General features: G+C 35.6%; 1 protein-coding gene across 2 annotated transcripts in view; it reads left to right on the top strand.

The window, feature by feature from the left end:
• Positions 1 to 21,283, top strand: part of IQUB (IQ motif and ubiquitin domain containing) — a 166,134-nt gene that overhangs the window by 44,275 nt on the left and 100,576 nt on the right. Inside the window, exons 11-13 of one of the 2 annotated variants that reach the window (XM_010947593.3) lie at positions 2,337 to 2,585; positions 3,503 to 3,688; positions 8,122 to 18,627. In XM_010947593.3, coding sequence (XP_010945895.2) covers positions 2,337 to 2,585; positions 3,503 to 3,688; positions 8,122 to 8,304 — 618 coding nt within the window. In that variant the 3' untranslated portion in view covers positions 8,305 to 18,627. Of the gene's footprint in view, positions 1 to 2,336; positions 2,586 to 3,502; positions 3,689 to 8,121; positions 18,628 to 21,283 lie in introns of those variants that run through there. The other variant, XR_006722158.2, reaches the window with a different exon arrangement.

Below are 21,283 nucleotides of genomic sequence, written 5' to 3' on the forward strand. Positions count from 1 at the left end.
CTTACTGCATTTGATATTCACTCATTTTATTTAGTGTTTCATTAGTTTGTTGTTACAAATGAATAATATTTTTATGATCTGGATGTACCAGAATATTTATAGTTGTAGGACATTGGGTTATTTAGAGCTTTGGGCTTTTGTGAATAAAGTCACTGCAAACTCTCAATTGTGAGTTTTTGTGTAAATTGGTTGTTTTGGGTTAAATATCTAGGAAGTAGGATCGTTGAGTCATATGGTAAATGCACATTTACCTTTATAAGAGACTGCCAGAAATTTTCCCAAGTTGCTTGTACCATGTTGCACCCCCATCTGCAGGGTATGAGAGTTCCAGGTGCTTTGCATCCTTGTCAGTACTTGGTATTGTCAGTTTTTATTTTAATTTTGGAATTCTAATAGGTGTGCTGTAGTATCCCATTATATTTTAATCTGAATTTTCCTAATGAGTAATTAAGCATCTTTTCATGCATTTTTTGGCATATGTATATCTTTTTGGTGAAGTGTCTGGACATATCTTTTGCCACCTCCTATTTCTTCAGTTGAGTTGTTTATATTATGATTATTGAATTTTGAAAATTCTTTGTATATTTTGCACATAAGTCCTTTGTAAAATACGTGATTTACACATATTTTCTCAGTCTGTGGCTTGCCTTTTCATTCTCTTAACAGCATTTCTAACTGAGCAGAAGTTTTTTATTTTGATACAGTTCAATTTATTCATTTGTAAAATGGATCATGCTTGTTATTGCTTGTTTTGTACTTGAGAAAATTTTTGGAAGATTTAATATTGTTAAAATGCCCATATTACCAAAAGTGATCTACAGATTCAGTGCAATCCCTATCAAAATTCCAATGACATTTGTCATAGAGATAGAAAAAAAAGGTCCTAAAATTTGTATGGAAACAAAAAGGACTCGAAATAGTCAAAGCAATCTTGAGAAAGAAAAACAAAGCTGGAGGCATCATACTTCCTGATTTCAAACTATATTACAAAGCTATAGTAATCAAACCTTTATGGTGTTGGCATAAAAACAGACACATGGATCAATGGAACAGAATAGAGAGCCCAGAAATAAACCCGTACTTATATGGTCAATTAATTTACAACAAAAAAGGAGCCAAGAATACACAATGGGGAAAGGACAATCTCTTTAAAAAATGGTCTTGGAAAAACTGGACAGCCACTGGCAAAAAATGAAACTGGTCTCTTATCTCACTCCACATACAAAAATCAACTCAAAATGGATTAAGGATTTAAATGTAAGACCTGAAACTGTAAAACTGTTAGAAGAAAACACAGGGAAAAAGTTTCTTGACATTGGTCTTGGCAGCATCACCAAAAGCAAAGGCAACAAAAGCAAAAAGAGACAAATGGGATTGCCTCAACCTGAAAAGCTTCTGCACAGCAAAGGAAACAATTCAACAAAACAAAAGGTGACCTGTAGGACGGGAGAGAATATTTGCAAAGCATGTATCCGATGAGTTAATATCCAAGACAACAGGTACAACTCAATAGCAAAATAATTTTAATTCAATTTAAAAATGGTCAAAAGAATAAACATTTTCCCAAAAGAGACATACAAATGGCCTACATGTGAAAAAGCTCATTATTACTAGCCATCAGAGAAATACAAATGAAAACCACAGTGAAATATCATGTCACCAATGTTAAAATGTCTGTTATCAAAAAGACAAAAGATAAGTGTTGGCAAGGAGGGAAAAAAGGACACCTTGTGCACTGTTGGTGGAAATGTAAATTGGTACCACCATTATGGAGGTTCCTCAAAAAATTAAAAATTGAACTATTATATAATTCAGAATTTCACATTTTGAAAATTGATCATTGAGCCAATCCAAATTTATTGTTAAGATGAATAAAATGAGAACAACGCTCGATTTTGTGGGCTTTTATTTATATGTGAATCTAGCTATTGCCTGTAAGAGTAATTAACACAGCATAGCACTAAAGATCAAAAAATCTAAATTCTTCTTAAGAAGTGCCAAAAGTGCTTGTGAGGTTTTCTTACTATTGCAACTCAAAGCCTCTACCCACTCATTTTTTTTTCAGTCAGTTAATTTTCTAGGTGATTTTACCACATATATCTAAAAGTTGATGAATAATAGAGATTTTTAATATTTTGGAAGGGTAAATGAATACTGCTTGAAATTTAAGTTTTGTGTAGAGTAGGAAGTTAAGGGGAAAATACAACTTTAAAATTAACTGACTTTTTAATCTCATTCTAAGATGTTAGCCCTCAGTACTTCTGTCAGTTAGCATTTGGCCTGGCTATTATACTTTCTTTTCTTTTCTTTTTTTTTTTTTTTTTTTTACTATTTAGGTCCCTCAAGACCCATTGAAGTTTTATAAGAAGATTTACTTTTGCCATAGTTGCCAGCTCTATTTGCCTTCTACAGAGTTCTCTGTATCATCCACCTCACACCGCATTTACCGGTGTCGTCACTGCATTAACCTTGACAATGAGACTCGAAAGCGAGAATCATTTTTGAAGTACAAATGTTTACTTCAACGACTCTACTATTCAGAAGCTGATTATGAAGATGATTCTAAAATTGCTTTCCTGATGCAGGTATGATCAGTAGACATGGCCAATCATGGATGAAGTTTGTCCATTGATTTTACAGAAAAGATTTCTCCTTTCCCACCCAAACCTTTCAAAGTAATGGTGCTTCGTTCTGTGTTTATTCTTTGTGACGCTGGCCCCTCTGGCAATTCTAAGTTTATATATGCAGACCTCCTGATAAAAAGTCATTTCAAGAGCTTTAGCTAGTCTGGTTTAAATTCTGAAAACAGTTTCTAAACAGTTATTTCCCTCTTTATTTTTTTCATTAAAACAACAAAGTTTTTTAATAACACCAAGTGAATTGTTTATTCTTTATTAAGTCTTAATTTCCTAACTTGTAAAATGGGAAGAAAATGACCTGTGATAACCCTGAGGATAAGATGATAGTTACTAATGAATTTTGAAAGGTACTTAATACCATGTAAATATAAAATCAAATTAGCATACTGGAAGAAGTATACACAGCTGAGTCTGGGTTAAAGATGCAGTCATGACTGAGATTGGTAACATAGTTTGGGCAGAATGAACAGAGATTTGGTGAAAAATAAGGAACTGTGTGCACTGAAAACCTCATGAATAAGGTGTATACTCAGTATGAATTGTTTTCTCAGTAATACAATAATCTTGAGGAAATTTTTTTAACATTTTTATTGATTTATAATCATTTTACAATGTTGTGTCAAATTCCAGTGTAGAGCACAATTTTTCAGTTATACATGAACATACATATATTCATTGTCACATTTTTTTCTCTGTGAGCTACCATAAGATCTTGTATATATTTCCCTGTGCTATACAATATAATCTTGTTTATCTATTCTACAATTTTGAAATCCCAGTCTATCCCTTCCCATCCCCACCCCCTTGAAGAAATTTTACATTTAGAAGAAAACATTCTTTTTCACAAATGTCTTGACATCCAGCTGGAAGATATTCAGTACCTGACGGAGAACATCTGGGCATCCCAGTCGGCGCTCAGTGCCAGGAATGATCTCAACGATCTGGTCATGGTCAGATGGGATAAGTCCTTGGAATGGTCGCCCTGGAACTGCATTCTTCTTACCAAAGATGAAGGCGCAACTCATCTCAAGCTGCAGAGTATGGAAGAGGTAGGAAACTTTATTTGGGACCCTAATTTGATCATTGGAATTATTAGAGATACCTTGAGTGCCGTGCATAATTTAAATACTTCCATTGGATTAAGAAACAGAGAACCTGTGGATAACTTACATAACAAAATACCAGGGATGGTATGTATGGCAGAGATTAAAATTAAAAGGACACTAAGGCACATAAAAGGTGAAGATAAGATATCTGAAAGTCTTACAAGTACCTAACGTGATACCACGTCCTCCTAATGACAGCAAGTTCAAGCACATTAGTTCCATAGTAAATTCCACAAGAGCAGGGATATTGTAACACCTACAACAGTGTCACAGACTAGTGATTTAATAAGTATTTGTTGAATGAATAAATGAATATTATCACTAGGTAGGTAATAGGGAAACTAGAATCTGGCCATCTTTGATTAATCACCAGAAAAGCACACTAAGTTCTCAAATAAATTGTGTTCATAATTTTGTGCTCTAACTGGCAATCATACTGATGGGGTAGGGTTCTGAGGCTCCGTTTTTCATTTGCTTCCAGCTACCTTGGAGTGGGGAAAGCACTGCAAAAATTAAATACCATTTAATTTCAGTACCTTGCAAGATGCAATCTGTATGACATTTTGATGAACAGAATTGAGGGGCCCTTGATGCGTTCCCAGAGAGCTCCGTTTATACTAAGCAAACCTGTGATCCCTGCAGCTGATGCTGTTCTCTGCCTTCCGTTTTTTAAACTGCTGTACTTTCATTCCATGCAAGATGTCAGCTAAGGGAAAATAAGGAAATGACTTCAAATATAGTAGCCATTTTGAATCATGTTTTTTCCCCGGCCTATGTTCTTATTGGGAAGGGGAAGGTGTGAAGAGGAGAAACTAGCTAAATTTTTAGCTTTTTTGAATAATTTTCTAGTAGAAGCCAGGCTAAGAAAAATTTCACTCTAGGGATTGAAAGAAAGGGCAACAAGAAATTGAAACTATGTTAAATATTATATTTAGTAAACTAAGCTGCCTTATAAATATTTAATCACTGGAAGCATAGCCAATACTAGCAATATCATTTCATCTAGGACCCATAGTGGGATTGAAGTTCATTCCCAAAGCTGATATTCCACTGCTTCTTCAATTAATCCACACAACTCCCTTTGTGTATTTAACCAAATTACTGCAGTATCAAATTAAATGTTCTATTCACATGCATTTCTAATTTCAGGAAGCTGATCTTACTGAATTTTTGTAAACAGAGCTCCATTTACACTAAGCAAGCCTACTATAAATAAAGAAATGACTTCAAATATAACTGTCATTTCAGACAAACTGAAATAAATTTGCCTTTTTATGGTTTGGGGCTGGTGTGCTGTTTTAAGTATTAATATTCAATCTAGTTAAAGAATAGTTTATTCAGCCTAGTTAAAGAATAGTTTATGTCTTGTGGCAAGTTAAAGCATTTCCAGAGTTTCCTAAGTACATAGAGATATTTGCTTTCTCAGTAAGTAAAAAAAATATGCAAAAGTTAAAATAATCTTGACTCCTTGCAATCACAACACAAATTGTAGGAAAAGCATGGAAAAAGACTTCTGTTCTTTGAACTGTATGTGAGGCAGATCAATTTCTCATGATGTGTATATTGGCCAAAGTAGGACAACAGTGGATTTAAAGTCAGGAGGCCTGACCCAGTATTTTCCCATTTCTGTCACTAACAAACTGCAGGATATTAAAACCTGCCTTCTTGGCTTCATAAATTTTTATAAGGGTTAACTAAAAACGTGGAATCAGTAAGAGGATCAGAGCAGCCCTAGCTTTGAATTCTGGCTCTATCTAGGAGCTGGGAGAAGTTGGGCAAGTTTGTTAATGTCTCAATTGCCTGGTTTTCTCATCTATAAAGGGGATAATGGGTACTGGACATTTTCCCACATTATATTATTCTTTAAGAATTACTTATTGTTCCTTTTATTTATGTTCCATAATGTGCTATTCCCATCTTTAATGATCACTTTTTGGCTTTATTTTTGCCCTTTGAAATCTGTAAAGTTCTATATATGTATTATCTAACGTTGTATAACAGAAATGTGTTAGTGTTTCTTGAATGAAATGTGGGCTAAGAAGTGGTGGAATAAAGTTAGATTAGTTCAAAGGATGAGTATTTTGACCTGGTGAATTTGTCTGTAGAGAGGAAACTTTTTTTAATTGAAGTATAGTTAATTTACAGTATTATTTTAGTTTCAGGTGTACAACATAGTGATTCAATATTTGTACTGATTATCCTCCACTTAAAGTTATTATAAAACAATGGCTATATTTACCTATGCTGTACAATATATCCATGTTGCTTACCTATTTGATACACAGTAGTTTGTGTCTCAATGCCATACTCCTGTCTTGCCCTGCACCCACTTTCTTCCCCCCACTGGTAACCATTAGTTTGTTCTCTATATCTGTGAGTCTGTTTCTGTTTTATTATATACATTTGTTTGTTTTATTTTTTAGATTCCACATATAAGTGAAAAGTATTTGTCTTTCTCTGTCTGACTAATTTCCTAAGCATAATACTTACTCTCTAGGTCCACCCATATTGTTGCTAATGGCAGAATTCCATTCTTTTTTTTCATTGCTGAATAATAAACACGTATACACCATAGGGAGGAAACTTAAAGATAAGCCCAGGATACGTCTACATAATGCTTTCTGTAAGAATAAGGAGCCTTTGGCTGCTTTTCTCCAGGGCTTTCTTTACTTGACTTGACATTGTGGAGGGGTATTTAGTCAGGGGATGTCTTAACTTTCAGGAAACAAGTTGTAGAAGTAGGTATCCTTAATATTTGTGATTTGATTGAAAAGAAGAGTCGATTAAGATTAATAAAGAAAATAGATGGCTTTTATTAATTCAATCAGAATTTACTTTTGAATGTGCCACATACTGTGCTTAGTGCTTGGGAAAAAACAAGAAAATCTAATGGACACAATTCTTTATTGTTTTAGTTGCATTTAAGTTTAGCTGCAAATAGCAGAGTCAGCAATTTATAATAACTTAATCAAATAGGGGGTCAGTTGTCTTATGAAACAAGAAGCCCAGAGGTTAGCAGCTGGAGGCTTGTATGGTAGCTTTCCAGTGCTCTCAGAAACCCAGGCTCCCTAATTTCTTCCTCAGCCGTTATTTAACCTTTGGCTTTAATCCTAATGCTTGTGTACTCGTTTGGAGATAAGATAGCTACTTCATCTCCTGCATAATACCCACCTTCTGGATATGGCAAAGCCTAAAGGTACTTAACAGATGAGTCTTCCCACTTCTAAAAAACTTTCTTATAAGCTTTATCTAATGGCTTCTATTAAAAATATATACATATATAAATATATTGTGTATATATAAATATCTATCTATCTGCCAGAAACTTGTCATATGGCCTTCTCTAGCTATAATAAAGGCTAAGAAAACTGAGCATGTCGCAAAATACAGAATCAGGCCCCTATATAAAATCAATCCTCTAAATATAGAATGGAAGAGAGAATGAATATTGAGTTTGGCAACTAGCAGTGTGCCCCTTTCATTAGAAAACAGACTGTCTTACCATGAATAACTGAAAAATTGTGCTGAACACTGGAATTTGACACAACATTGTAAAATGATTATAAATCAATAAAAAATGTTAAAAAAAAAAAGAAAACAGACTGTCTTATAATGTGGCAAAGCTGTGTAACAACGTTCAAAGTGCTGTTATAGCTGTAGAGAGACAAGAAGCCTAAAAATTAATTAAGAGCAGCTAAAAACGGAAAGGCACAAAAACTTAACAGAGGCAAGAAGGTCATTTTCTGTTTGGAAAACAGAAGAGAGATGGTGCAGGAACTCATATCTAAGACAGTAAAAAGGGTGACCAAAGAGAAGTTTGCATTGTCACAACACCATTGTGATCTCTATTTTGAACTCTGGAAAGATGGAGGAAAGGACTAATTTTAGGAAAAAAATCAAGTTGGTAATTATATCAGTATTGACATAGATTTGAAGAGAACCAAGGTGACAAGAGCATTCACACAGAAATACTGGTTGAATATTTGCCTTATGGTGCCAAGAGACACATATATGAAGAAGACCTAGGTTGAATCTTTGAGGAATTTTCCTTATTATCTATGGAAGAGACTCGCAAGCAGATAGTGAAATTCAAGGCAGAATGAACTGAATATTGCAATTAAAATACATGAAAGGGCTTGCAAGCATGGAAGAAGGAGGGATTCATTTGGATTTAAAGAGGTCAGAGAGAGAATCGAGAGGCTTCCAGGTTAAAGCGTCGTAAAAGCTGAACTCTGAAAGATGATGGACAAAGTAAGAAAAAAAATGTGTTCTGGTCAGAGAGAACTGAGAAGCAAAGGCACTGAGGCATAAAAGTGTTTTTATTTGGAAAATATATCTGTGACATTTAATAGAATTTGATTTTCTTTTCTTTTCAGGGATATGAACCCTTGTTTATTCACAAGATCAAACACAAACATTTCCTGGCTAAGAACTATTTTTCTCAAATTCCACTGCTGGCTGCATTTTTACTTGATGATGGTGAAGTAGATGAGATCAGAAAGAATCATCAGACAGACACCACACCTAAGATTATAGAAATCCAGAGGCCTAGCCCTTAGAAGATCCAGGAGTATTTTTTGATGATCAGCATTTTTGTCCACTGCTAATAGAGTAATACGGAGGTCACACAATATGGAAATAGAATTTTATCTTTTTGTTGATTTTAATCGTTTTTCATATTGTCATAAGTTGTATGAAGAGAACTTTCCTATATAAACCCTTTACTGTTAGACAGTTAGTGCTAAATTTAAGTACAATTTTGTTCCCAAAATTAATATTTTAAAGTGAAGAGAACGTTTTATTTTACTTATTTTTCATATTAAATTTTTTAAAAATGTCAGGTACACTATAGTTAAAATCAACAGAAAAACAAAAGTTAGGCTTATCTTTCAACTCATATTTATTTTAGATAAAATGTAGTTAAAGGAGAATAATCAGTATATGGATGAGAGGAGACATTATAGAATTCTCCTTCATGAAAATCCTTACAGGTAGGATAAAAGATGCTATGTTTTAATATAAATATTTGAATCTTCACATTTTAGCTTCATCTTCCATTCTTCTCAAAATTTCAATGGAAAAACTGAAACTATTTATAAACAAACAAAATGTACATTCCATGCTGGAAGACAGGATAAATATCTTTTGTTCTATGGTAGAAAACCCCCCAATGGGGCAAAAAGGAACTCTGTAAGAAGAATAAACTTGGTCAAGTAAACTTTAACAATTCCTTTCCCTAATAAACCAAAAGAATAGCCTTGACCACATGCATGGCAGGGACCCACAATGATGAACAGGATAATGAGTCAGTCTTAACAAAATTGGCAGCACATTCAAAATAGGATGATTCAAGGAGAGTTTACTTTAAAGGGATTTTTTTAATAAAGCCTGGGCAGAGTGTAGGGAAACTGAGGGAACAGTGTAGGAACCTGGGCTCAGTATTAGGTAAGCTGTCTCTACCCTAATCTCCAATGAATCTGGGGAGGGAGAGGCCTGGGAACCTGGACAGACTGTAAAGAAGATAACGGGGAGGACCAGTGACCAGCTGTCAGGGCCCAGATGATCTCATGAGCCTGACAGACAAACACTCTGATCTCATCTTCTCCCTTCCTCCAGTCTCCTGCTTGGATTTCCAGCTGGCAGAACCCAGAAGGAAACCAGAAAAGACAGAATTCTGTGGACACAATTCATACAGCTTCAGGGCAAAGATCAAAGGAGATAAGAGGGAGTGGGTCTGGCTGGCTCAGGAGAAGATATCCAGCTGAGAGAGAATTAAAAGTGAAAATGAAGATCTGTAATTCAAGTAGTAGTATTTCAACACACAACATAATTATGTATGTGTGTATGTATAGAGAGAGAATTCTCCCAATTCCAGTCAGCAGTTAGCAAGGCTGTTCTCTCAAGCTTAGTGATCAAGGAAACAAGGAATTCAATCTAAATATTAATATTTGTTTTACAAAATATTTTCCAACACTTTAACAACATATTTTCTAGGATGTCCACAGTGGTTTTACTTGGCAAATGCATGGCACGTGGATATTTAAGGAGCTAAACATCAAAAAGGGAAGTGCTATAAAGCCGCCATTATTTTCAAATTTTCATAGACAATTCAGATGTTCTGGGAACTTTCTAAACAGTAAATTACAGATAGGATTAGATTGGGGACCATTCTGATCACTGATAAAAAGGTTAAGATTTAACACAGACAAAAGTGGGTTTACACTGGAAGGACAATGAGCAGAGTTTCACAAGACAGTTCAGGAGAATCCCCTAGCTCGGAGTAGGAAGGGCTGGGGAGGCAGGCAGTGAGAGGGCAATAGTCAGACAGAGGCAAATGAAGGACACTGAGAATTCCTTTATTGACCTCGGAGTGAAGCATCTGACTAGATGGCATTTGCTTACAGTGATAGAAGACTGTGGAGCACAGCTGAGAGGGGCAGGACAACCAGAACAGTTGAATCACATATGAAAAGGGACAGCATCTTAATTTAGGGCTGGGAGAATAACCACAAAGAGGGGAAAAAAAAACCAAAACAGCGCAACGACAGACTTTCTTTAATAAAGTCAGCTCTTCTGGTAAACTCTTTTCTATCTTGCTAGAACTCCAATTCTCATTTTTCACAGATATCCAAAAATCCACAGCATAAGGGGTTGGAGGAGATGTCAGCAGAGGGGAAATCAGGTTGTTACTCCTAGAATCCTAGCTCCAGGATATTGGGAAGCAGCTAGTTAAGAAGTTAAGTTCCTCTCTGCCTTCAGAGTATCTGCATTCCTCTAGTTTAGAACCTCATGGACACACCTACTCTGGCCCACTAACAAATGAAACTGTGGAAGATGTTCCTTCTTTCTCCTTTAGGGAGACTGTATGATATGGATAAAGGCCTAAACAGTAGAGCAGAATGAAATTTTATATCCCAATATTGCAAAAACCAACTGACAAAGAATAGCCACCATATATTTAAAGATTCAAAAATCAAAAGAAAGATCCTTTTGAGGACTGGAAACAAATATTCGTTTAACAAATCTCTTAATTATGTTAAGGATATTTGATAGCATTTTTCATCCTTTGGGAGAAGATGATACTGGGAAAAGTTGCTATTACATAAAATAAACAATTGCTGAATTACAAAAAACCCCCACCTTGGTGGCAATGAAGAGCAGATTTGGTACTTGAAAGCTAAAACAGAAATTTGGTGGATGAGCTCAAGAGAGGGTCCCCTTGAAGTCAGAGGAAAAGTCAAAGAAATGAGGTAGATAAACAAAAATAATAAGTTTAACAGCTTTGCTCTGTCTACGCTAGAAATAACACAAGCCAATAATGGAGTAGAAGAGGAGAAACTACTAGCAAAGAGAGATTTAAAGCTCATTTTCCTAAGCTGAAAAGGCACAGAATCTTAGCTGTATAAAGAGTCTACCAAATACTGGAAGAATTAACATAGAGAGACAGACACACATAGACACAACGTCATGACATTTCTGGATTTCAAAAATATTGACCAAATTCTATAAGCACTCAAGTTGGAGGGGAAAAGCTGCAAGAAAAAAGTAGCAACAGCGTGGATTTCTCTTCCTCAATGCTAAATGCCAGAAGATGAGGGAGGAACATTTCTATCGAAGAATTTTGAATTTTGAGGGTTAAAAAATGACCTGAGGATTTTTTCTTTCTGAAGTCAACAGAAAGACACTGTTAGGCAGAAGCATCTCATCAGTCTACGTGTGCCCACTCTACTCAGCTCCCTCGAAATGGTGGGGTCAAGTCTGGATGTGAGCTTGTACATGAAAAATGGCTGTGAGCACGACAACTTCAAGATCCTTTCTAAATGATCCTCACTTGTATGTTATGACACAATGTAATGGACAAAAATAATTTTTCAAATAAAAATCTATTTGCAAAAAAAAAAAAAAAATCTGAATCCGTGAAAAAAAAATACCCTGAGTATTCTAACTAAACATCTGCTGTATGAAGGTTCAGAGGGATAAAAGTGTTCCAAATCTTTTTAAGGGGAGAAGAGTTAATAGATATGTAGGTAAGAAAGTAGATACTCAAATACTCAATTTAAAAATTTAAAAGCAACTAAAAAAATTTAAAGGCAACTGCTAGCAGAATGAAAATGGAATTATAAACTCCATATTTCTAGAGAGGAAAAGAGACCAATAACAAACTTAAGAACTATTATGAAATAAGGTTTTTGTTTGTTTTGTTTTTTAGGTTAATAGAAAGAAAGTACATATAAGAGAAAAACAAGATTAAAAATATCAGTGCATAAATTTGAGTAAATCAAAACTCTAGTAAAGTATAATTATTCTTGTATGGTATCAAATGAGTGAACTAGATGCTGTGTACCAGATATGTACCCAAACAAAATGACATGTAAAGATATTTAGTAAAACTGTATCAGTCATAATGCAGACAACAGAAAATTGGTGGCAATATTAATATCAAGGATGAAATTGAGAATATAGCAGAGCAGAAGAAATTATTTTGATAAATTATTATTCACAATATAAATGGCTAATTAATCGTTATGTTAGGTTTGAAATTAGGTTTAAAACAAAAAGTCAGTTGGGAAACAGTTCTCCGTAGGCTTCTAATGTTTCTGCATGTCTTTTGAGCAGAGCTACTTAGTTCTCTTTTTTTCCAAGGAATGTGTATAACAAGCAGCTTTGAAGATAGAGATAGTGTTTACTATCTCCTGTAAAATGTTCAGAGCCTCTAAGCCCAGCATCCTCTGTCTGTAAAGCAGCTCACTGTGTGTGTGTGTCACGTGGACTTGGTGTCATCCTGAGGGAATTAGGGCAAAATCCTGATACTCTGATTGCTGTTTCTGTGAACAATAAGTTGTGCTTTATCTCTGACCCATGAGTCTTGTGTCTTCTGCTATCATTTATGAAGTCGTGGCACCAAACTTGCTAGCTTGCAATTAGAGTGGCACCTCAGACACTTTTTGATTCTTGATATGGATATCCTTAGAAATGAAGAAAAAAAAAAGTGAGTCAAGAGGTAGAAAATGCTGTTTCTTTTCTCTCCCCAGGAACACTGGGTGATTGATTGCAATTCTCCACCCTCTTGAAGTGAGACGGGATTATGTAACATGCTTTGCCCAATGGAAAGCAAGTAGAATTATCTTGTTTCACTTCTGAGCATTGAAGCAATGAATGATTCTAAATCTACTAGTTATTCTGCTTTGAAGAAATAGAAGAAGAGTGACCACTTCTCAACTTGTGAGGGCAGCATGTCCTTGATATCAAAATTTAACAAGGAGAGTACGAGAAAAAACATGCTAGGCCTATTGCACTATGAATATAGATGCAAAAATCCTAAACACAATAATAGAAAACCAAATCCAAAAAATATATGAAAAGATGAAAGCACATGGCTTTTTCTGGATACTCATCATGTACCTGTTCAGCGCTGCCCTTCCCTTCCCTTCTCTGGTCCGTGCCCTTGGAGGCTGACCCTTAGCCCGGCATCCATGTGTGCATAGCCTCCCTCAGCTGGATTTGGTCAGTAGGAAGCATCAGCAGGAAATTTGAGGTCTGAAAGAAAGAGGTTGGGATATTTATTCCCCTGGCTTCTCCCATCTGCTTTTTGGCCTATTTTTGTCAAGTGACTGCTTTTCTCTGCCTAAGACCACAGCTCCGGTTGGATGGTCATCCCTCCTACTCTACAACTCTTTGAATTCTGGGACTCATTCCTTTTCTTTACTGCTTCAGCTTATTGGTGATAATGGCTTTCCTTTGTAGCTAGGTTACAGTGCTTCACTTTTTTATTTACTTAAACAGTGTCCTCTCCCTTTGTAAACAGTCCTTTTACTAAATACTTCTTAAATAAACCAGGTCCTGCTGGACCCTGAACAAAACAGTAATAGGTACCAGGAGTGGTCCCAGCAAACGGACTTTTGAATATAATCCTAGGCTTGGGCTGCTCACATACTTGAGGACCATTTGGGTACCCTCCTCATGGGAAATGGGACACTGGTAATATGAGCATGTGGTAGCATCATGATTACTCAAAATATCACCAGTGGAGGCAGATGGAGGATAAGCACAGGGAGCTCAAATGGCTCCGGCAATTAGTTTGATGACAAAGATTGCGACATAAGATGGTTATTTCTTACACTAGAAAGAGTGCATAAAGAAAAGGATAAATTGGAAGCCTTGACTGTCCAATACATACCTGGCCAGAAATTGAGAAAGCCATTAAGACAACTCTACAGAAATTACTTATATCCTGTATATATAGGGAAGATGTGGCTAAAAATTAGTCTGGAGCCTGACTGTAAGGTTTAAAGAGGTGTCTTGTCTTTGAGACGTGCACCCAGGTAAGCTCTCATGCTAAGGTGAGGAAGAACAAGGTATGGTCCGGTCTGAGTTAGCCTGTATATTGAAGGAGTTGCAGGATCATGTCAATTTTTACTGAGAGTCAGGGAAATATGTATAAGAATTTATTGTAAAGGTATTAGACTAAAAAGGATTTAAAAAGATATCAAGCCAAGTTTATGTTCTTGCCTAGCATTCAGGATTTCATGTGTTGTCTTGTGGCCCTGAGAATTGCTCTATGTGTTAACGGAAGCCTAAACTTGAAAGTAGCCTGTATCAATGAGCTTGAAATGCCTGAACTTCCCTGGAAAACATTATTCAGGAAGATGGGTTATTGGAGTGCATCTGTTATGTGCAGCTTTTTCAGACAACTCTTAAAGGTGTGTCTTCTCCACAAGAGGGTCTTCACCAAGCCATTAATAAATGCATTCATAAGTGGATTACCAGCATCCTTGAAAAACTCTGTAGTATCTCTTCTAGTAAATGACTCATGTCATTTACTAGAGGTCTGTGCCCTGGGGAAAAAACAAACAGCAGATCTTCTAGGGGCTCTCAGATAATGGCCTCTGAAAGGACAGAGGTTTCTGCTCCAGCAGGTTGTGATTCTCTGTATTTGCCTTTCATTCTGTCCCATATGGGGGGTTAGTGGTTTGTCCTGTGACCTCACATCTCTTCTGGATCTTAGAAGAGTTGTTGATTTTTCAGTTTGTTTAGCTTTTTACTTGTTAGGGCGGAGGGGTGACTTCTAAGCTTTCACATGCTGGACTGGAAACCAGAAGTCTTCAGCATGCTCTTGCCTTGGAGAGAATTTGTTAATCCTTTTTCCAGCTTAAAGTTAATGCATTGCATATTTTAAAAAACACTTCTTATATTGCACAACATCTAATACACTTAAAAATAGATTAAAATGTTATCAGTGACTGTTAATTTTAAAACATACACCTATATTCAATTTTCAGTCTTAGTGATTCAGGAGGAAATATTTCCATTACAGTCCCCATAAATGTACACAATTACATAAATATGCATTCATGTAATCAGGAAAGGAAAATACATACTGAACTATGAACCTGTCGAATCTGAACAGTTTGTGATAATTACAGAGTCAAAGTCTGCTTTTTTCATAAGAACTTGTGGACAGCTGTTGCAAGATGTTTGTGATACATAAACTGCATTTGAGATTCTTCTCTCCCACATACGATACAGCATTAAATTACAGTCTCAACAAATACATACTAAGAGTGATTGTTCTCAGATTCTAGAGAGCTGACATTTTTACACTGTGTCAAAACTGAAATTAAGAGCATATCAAAAGTGAATTCAGCAATGTTTAATCATCGCTGATTCAAGTGACTTGGCGTGAAGATTAATGTAGGGGATGCAAACACAAATCGGTCTGAACAGAGGATAAAGTTTTGCACAAGTCAGAAGTCTATTTTTCCTGACTCTCCAACGAAACAGTGTTCTGGAGTTTGATATTTCATGTCAGTATTGGACTTGTGAATTGAATTAGGTACAAGAACAAGTAATTGAAAGAAGGAAATTGGGTTATTTCTTCCTCATAGCTCTTCAAATTGTTCTCAGCTCTACCTATAGGCCTATCCCTCTGAGAGATGCTGGAAATCCCCCCTGGTTCTCTTTTCTACCTTCACTCCCTGCTCCTGCTTATTCCAATCCGGTGTGTTTTTCTAGGTCAGTCCAACTGTACCTCATTCATTCATTCGCTAATTTATCCAACATTTATTTATTCCTTGAGTTTAATGTGAATTAGTTATTATGCCTTGAGGGCATGATGACAAGTAAAGTGCTATCCATGCCCTCAAGGAACCCATGTAGACAGACAGACAAATAATTGCTATCTTTCTGTGCCTCCTCATCTATACAGTGAGGTTGGCATTATTTCAGCTATAGGATCGTTAAAAATTAGAGTGTGTTTATAAAACATGTGAGACACAGGAAGTGTTAAATATTTGTTTAATGAAGGATTAATGTGTGTTTGCTCTAAGTGTTTAAGACTCCATGATCCTCTTTATTTTATTCTTTCATACGCAACATGTTGACAGGAGACACGCGCAATTAGGTTTATCCTTCACTGACTGGGCATTGTCTTAGTGGCCTACGTGGTTATTAACTGTACAGTAGTGACATGGCACTGTGGGAATTTGTCCAAAGCCATTGTATCCTAATTTGATCCAAGTGTCATCCCTTATCCTCACCGTCTCCTTTTACTATACGTGAAAACCGTTCAAAAGAGACAGAACTCTACTTCCTGGAGGTGGAAGTTTCAGGTGTATAAAGTGTGAACAGCTACTGCTGATACCTCACAGCTGTGAATTTTACAAGTATTCAAGAGGTTATTATGAACTTTCCAAAGCACTTTCTCAGGGAAAAAAAAAAATACTTCCCCAACTTTACAAGAGCTTTATCTGCAAATGGATTGCTCTGTCTCTCTCCTCCCACTCAGCTTGGCTTCCTGCTAAAGCTTGTGTTTGGCAGCTTCCAACGGTCTTCCTAACCTGCATTTATCCTTCCCAAATTAGAGGCAGCTGGGCAATTTTAGGAAGACAACAACTCACTAATTCTCTCTTTTCTAATTTGTAAAGCCAGTAATTCTCTCAAACTTGGGGAGACTGATTTGGCTTTGAAACAAAGAACTGTGTGCGGTCTTGAACTTTTTAGGCTTTATAATTTTTCAGATATTCTCTAGGAGTGTGAAAGTTTTAAAAATACCAATTATTAGAATAAAAAAATTTATATATTGTGATAGCTTTATTCTCCTTACCTGTTTTTAAGTTGTTGCAAATAAAATCAACTAGAGTTGGTCTCCCAGTATGAATAAGAAACTATTTAATTTTTATTACGCATAGCAAGTGGCCAGGAAAAAAATCCCTGAGCTGAAAAAAATTTTAAATTGCTTTCTAATACAGAATAAAAAATTCTTATTGCTAAACAAAACCCCTTACTGTTTTATATTAACAATGTATTTTTCAGTTGTTTTCTTTGGACAAAATTTCAGAGATATTAATTATTTTTAGCACATTATTATTTGAACTAGCAGGTTTTGATCTGCCTTTCAGATCGTCTTTTCCTTGTGAATAACTCTTAAGGAAAAACTTTATCACGTAAGCCAAAATGCCACATACCAGTCAGGCTCCCTTCATGAGTTACGGAAGTGCAGAGAAGGAAAGCAGTCTTGGGTATTTGGGTATCATAATAATACTTTGTTTTAAAGACACCAATACACTAATAAAAACATTATGATAAGAAATAGCAAATATAGCCGTGTTATTCTTTTAACAAAAGCTGTATTTTACAAGATGCAAATCTGGCAACCTATGACTCACAAAAAGAATCCCGAATTCCCCCAATATACCTGTAATTTTTATTTGCAATGGTTGAAGTGTTCATAAGGAATTAATTTTTATTGCATAATTTTATTGTTGAAGTAAAATTTGCAAACAGTAGAATACATAGATCCTAAATGTATAATTCAATGGATTTCAAAACATGTGTATGCCTGTATAACCAATATGACAATCACGTTAAAAAACATTGATATTACCTCAGAAAGTACTTTTGTGGCCCGTTGTAGTCAGTTCCCACCCACCAAACACAATCACCAGTCTGATTTGTCACCAAAGATAAGCACTGTCAGTTCTCATGTTTTATAAAGGACTCTTTTCTGCTTGGCTTCTTCTGCTCAATATAATATTTTCAAGATTCACTGATGTTGTTGGATGTCTCAGCAGTTTGTTGATATTTATTGTTGGATGATATTTTATTTGGATTATTTCCAGTTTTTTTTTGGCTCTTATAAATAAGCTGCCATGAACTTTCTTTTATCACGCCTTTTAATGGATATATGCTTTCATTTCTACTGAGTAAATATCTAGAATTGAAATTACTGGGTTGTAGAATAGGTGTATCTTTGACTTTAGCAGAAAATGCTAAACAGTTTTCCAAAACTGGTTGTGTTATTTCACACCCTCACCAACAACCTATAAGAATTTTTATTTGCTCTGTATCCTCACCAGCAGTTGGTGGTGTAGACTTTCTATCATTTTGGTGGATGTTACGTGCATCTCATTGTAGTTTTAATTTGCATTTCCCTGGCGACTAATGGTGTTGAACACTCCTCATGTTCATATTGATCATTCTGATGAGTTCTGTTGGAATGTGTTTTTTCAAGTGTTTTGCCCATTCATTAATTGAGTTGTTTTTCTTATTATTTAGGTGTAAGTGTTCTTTATAAATTCTGGATACAAGCTTTTTGTTAGATACGTATATTGTGAATATTTTTCTCTAGCTCTCTGTTTAATTTTATTAATGGTGTGTTTTCATGACTAACAGGTTTTAACTTGTTACAGTCCCATTAATCAATGTTTCTCCAGTGGTCAATGCTTTTGTGGTTCTAAAAAAAGCTTGCCTTCCCCAAAGTTGAGCAGATATTATTTCCTTCTACTTTGTAGTTTAAACTTTACATTTAGGTCCTTGATCCATCTTGAATTAATTTTTGTATGTTATGTGAGATAAGGATTGATTAAAAATTTTTTTAATATGGATATCTAGTTGTTTCAGCACCATTTGTTGAAAAGGATATCTTTTCCTCTTCTTTTATTGGTGCCTTCATTGATTTTCTCTGTTGTTTTCTCTCTGTTTCATTAATACCTACTTTTACTTGTATTAATTCAGTATTTCTATTTACATTGGGTTAATTTGCTTATCTTTTCCTAGTTTCTTCAAGTGAAACTTAGAGCACTGATTTAAAATCTTTTTTCTGTTTTCATAGAAACATTTCGTGCTATAAATTTCACTCTAGGCAGTGCTTTAGCTATATTCAACAAATCTAATATGTTGCAGTTGTAGTATAGTTTTATTTTATAAAAAATGCAGAATGATCAAGTGCTATTCATTGAATAAAATCAATATTTTCAAGATAAGTATTCAGTCACATGTCTTTTATATATTTGACTCTATGCATATATAATATTCCTCAGATCCATACATAAGCTAAAGGCACATTTCTGAGAAGAAAAGTTTGAGGCAGGTTTTTATTCCTATGCAATTATATGTGTAATGCATAATTTGACTTTGGGCATAAAAATTATTTCCTCTAAAATAATATGTAAGTATATCAGATTGACTCAATGTATTAGGTTTTAAAACTACTCAGTCTAAGAAATAAGGGTGTTCACTCAAACTAGATTTATTTTAAGTAGTTTACTCATCTATGAAATCTGGATGATGAATGTTTTCAACTGTGCAAACCACTCTGAGATTTCTGTCTTCTTTCTCTCTCATGTTCTTTTTCTGTTCTCTGAATTGTTCTGATGGTGTATTATGAATAAGGCTAAATATGCCTCTGAGAAGTTCGTATTTATTGAAAAAGATTGACCACATTCCCGGGAAGGGGTGCCAATCAGGAAACTAAACAATGCACTGTGTGCAGAGGTCTGTATTTTCATTGGCCAGCATTGCTCACGTAGAGAAATGCAGCCACACTTCACCTGTCTGAAGCAGGCATGCTTATGAGCATTTCTGACTTTAATATTACCCACAGTCTGTTTGTCTCATATGCACGCACGTTATCTAGAGGAATGTGACTGATTCCACAGGTTGGACAGGAAATCTAACTTACAATTTTATAGCGTTCCCATACGTGTCGTTTAGGCTGGAATGTATGTGCATACCACAGCTAAAGAATTAGAAGGTGTCATTGAAAGGTACTGCAGAATATTAGAAAAGACTTTGGTTTTGGTCCTGATACTGCATTTTACCCTGTATTTATTTTGGATAAGTGACTTAATTTCTCCATCCTTACAATGAACCATTTAGCCCAGATAATCTCTATGGTGCTTTCATCTCCAGAATTTTAGGTCTGCAGTAAACACAAACCAGATGAGAATTTGGATAGGCTCAGGAGGCTAACATCTGAAATGTTTTGTCAGTGTTCTTCAGCAGTGGTTGCTGATCCCTCTCCCAAACTGCACCACAAGGGAACTTTCTCTGGATTCTTCCCAAGCATCTCAGCGAGTGCCTTGTGGGGTTTATGGAGGAACAGTGAGAAAGAGATTGGAAGACCTTGTATCTCTGGATAATCTGGCCTTCAAGAGCTTCACACCATCATATTAGCCTAGACTCATCCCTTTGTAATTCATTTAATTTTTTCAGCTGACTCTATTGGTGTCTGTGGTTTCCGACGTCATCAGCCACAGATAAGCAAGTACTTCTCCCTGCAGCCACCTGTCCTCAGATTTCTGGTCATTTGGTTTGCCCTGTGCCCTCAGTCCTCTGACTGGTTAAGGAAACTTGGTAATCTGATGCTATTCTAGCTTTTCTTTGTTGCAATAGTGGGAGTGATGCTCCTTCCAGTTTCCAAGGTGAAACTGATACAATAGCAATTGGATATTCTTCATCAACTACTTAAACATTCTTGCAACTATGATGCATACATTATATTTTCACACTCCTGCTTCCCTTACAGAACTTTATCTTGAGCTAATTAATATATGTTAATGCCTGAAATTCTTCTGTTGATCACAGTCATACTTCTATGCAACAAAACATTTATGTAAACTGGAATTTCAGTTTTTTGGTGATGTCGTTTAATTCCTTAAACTGGTGAATTGTATGCTAAAAAGCATATAGAGTTCCCTCTTTAAAAATAATTTTTATTGATATATCAGTTGGTGACTCAGATAGATTCTTCCTTAATTTTGTGCAAGGCAAAGAACTGAAAACCACCCGGCTTACAGTAGGATTTGTTCAGTCATTATAATCATTTATTTTCCTAATTCTGATAATTAGTAAGACTTGCCGAATGATTTATTAATTATATCAATTGTTTTTTTGTTTTTCACTTAGAGACTTTTTAAGACTTTTTCATTTTTTAACCCAATATGCCAATCTATAAAAATTAAAATATTGTTAATTTTAAGAGACTTTTGCCAATACAACATTTTGGTTAAGAATGCCTTTTATTGTATTACATATTTTAAATATATTCTTTTCAAAACTCAAGACTACAGATTATAGATTTAACTCATTCAACTTGTGACAGCTCTGGATCACGTCACTCAGCTCTCTTGGCTAATACCCCCCTTGCTGCTCCTTGGATCCACCCCTGGGTTTGCACTGAGGCTGTATTTTCCTTGTGCTGCTCACATCCAGTAGCGGGGATAGCGGTGCCAGCCCATTCCTGTGAATAGAGGTCCCTCG

Source organism: Camelus bactrianus, chromosome 7 (genome assembly GCF_048773025.1).
Source record: "Camelus bactrianus isolate YW-2024 breed Bactrian camel chromosome 7, ASM4877302v1, whole genome shotgun sequence".
NCBI classification, from domain to species: domain Eukaryota; kingdom Metazoa; phylum Chordata; class Mammalia; order Artiodactyla; family Camelidae; genus Camelus; species Camelus bactrianus.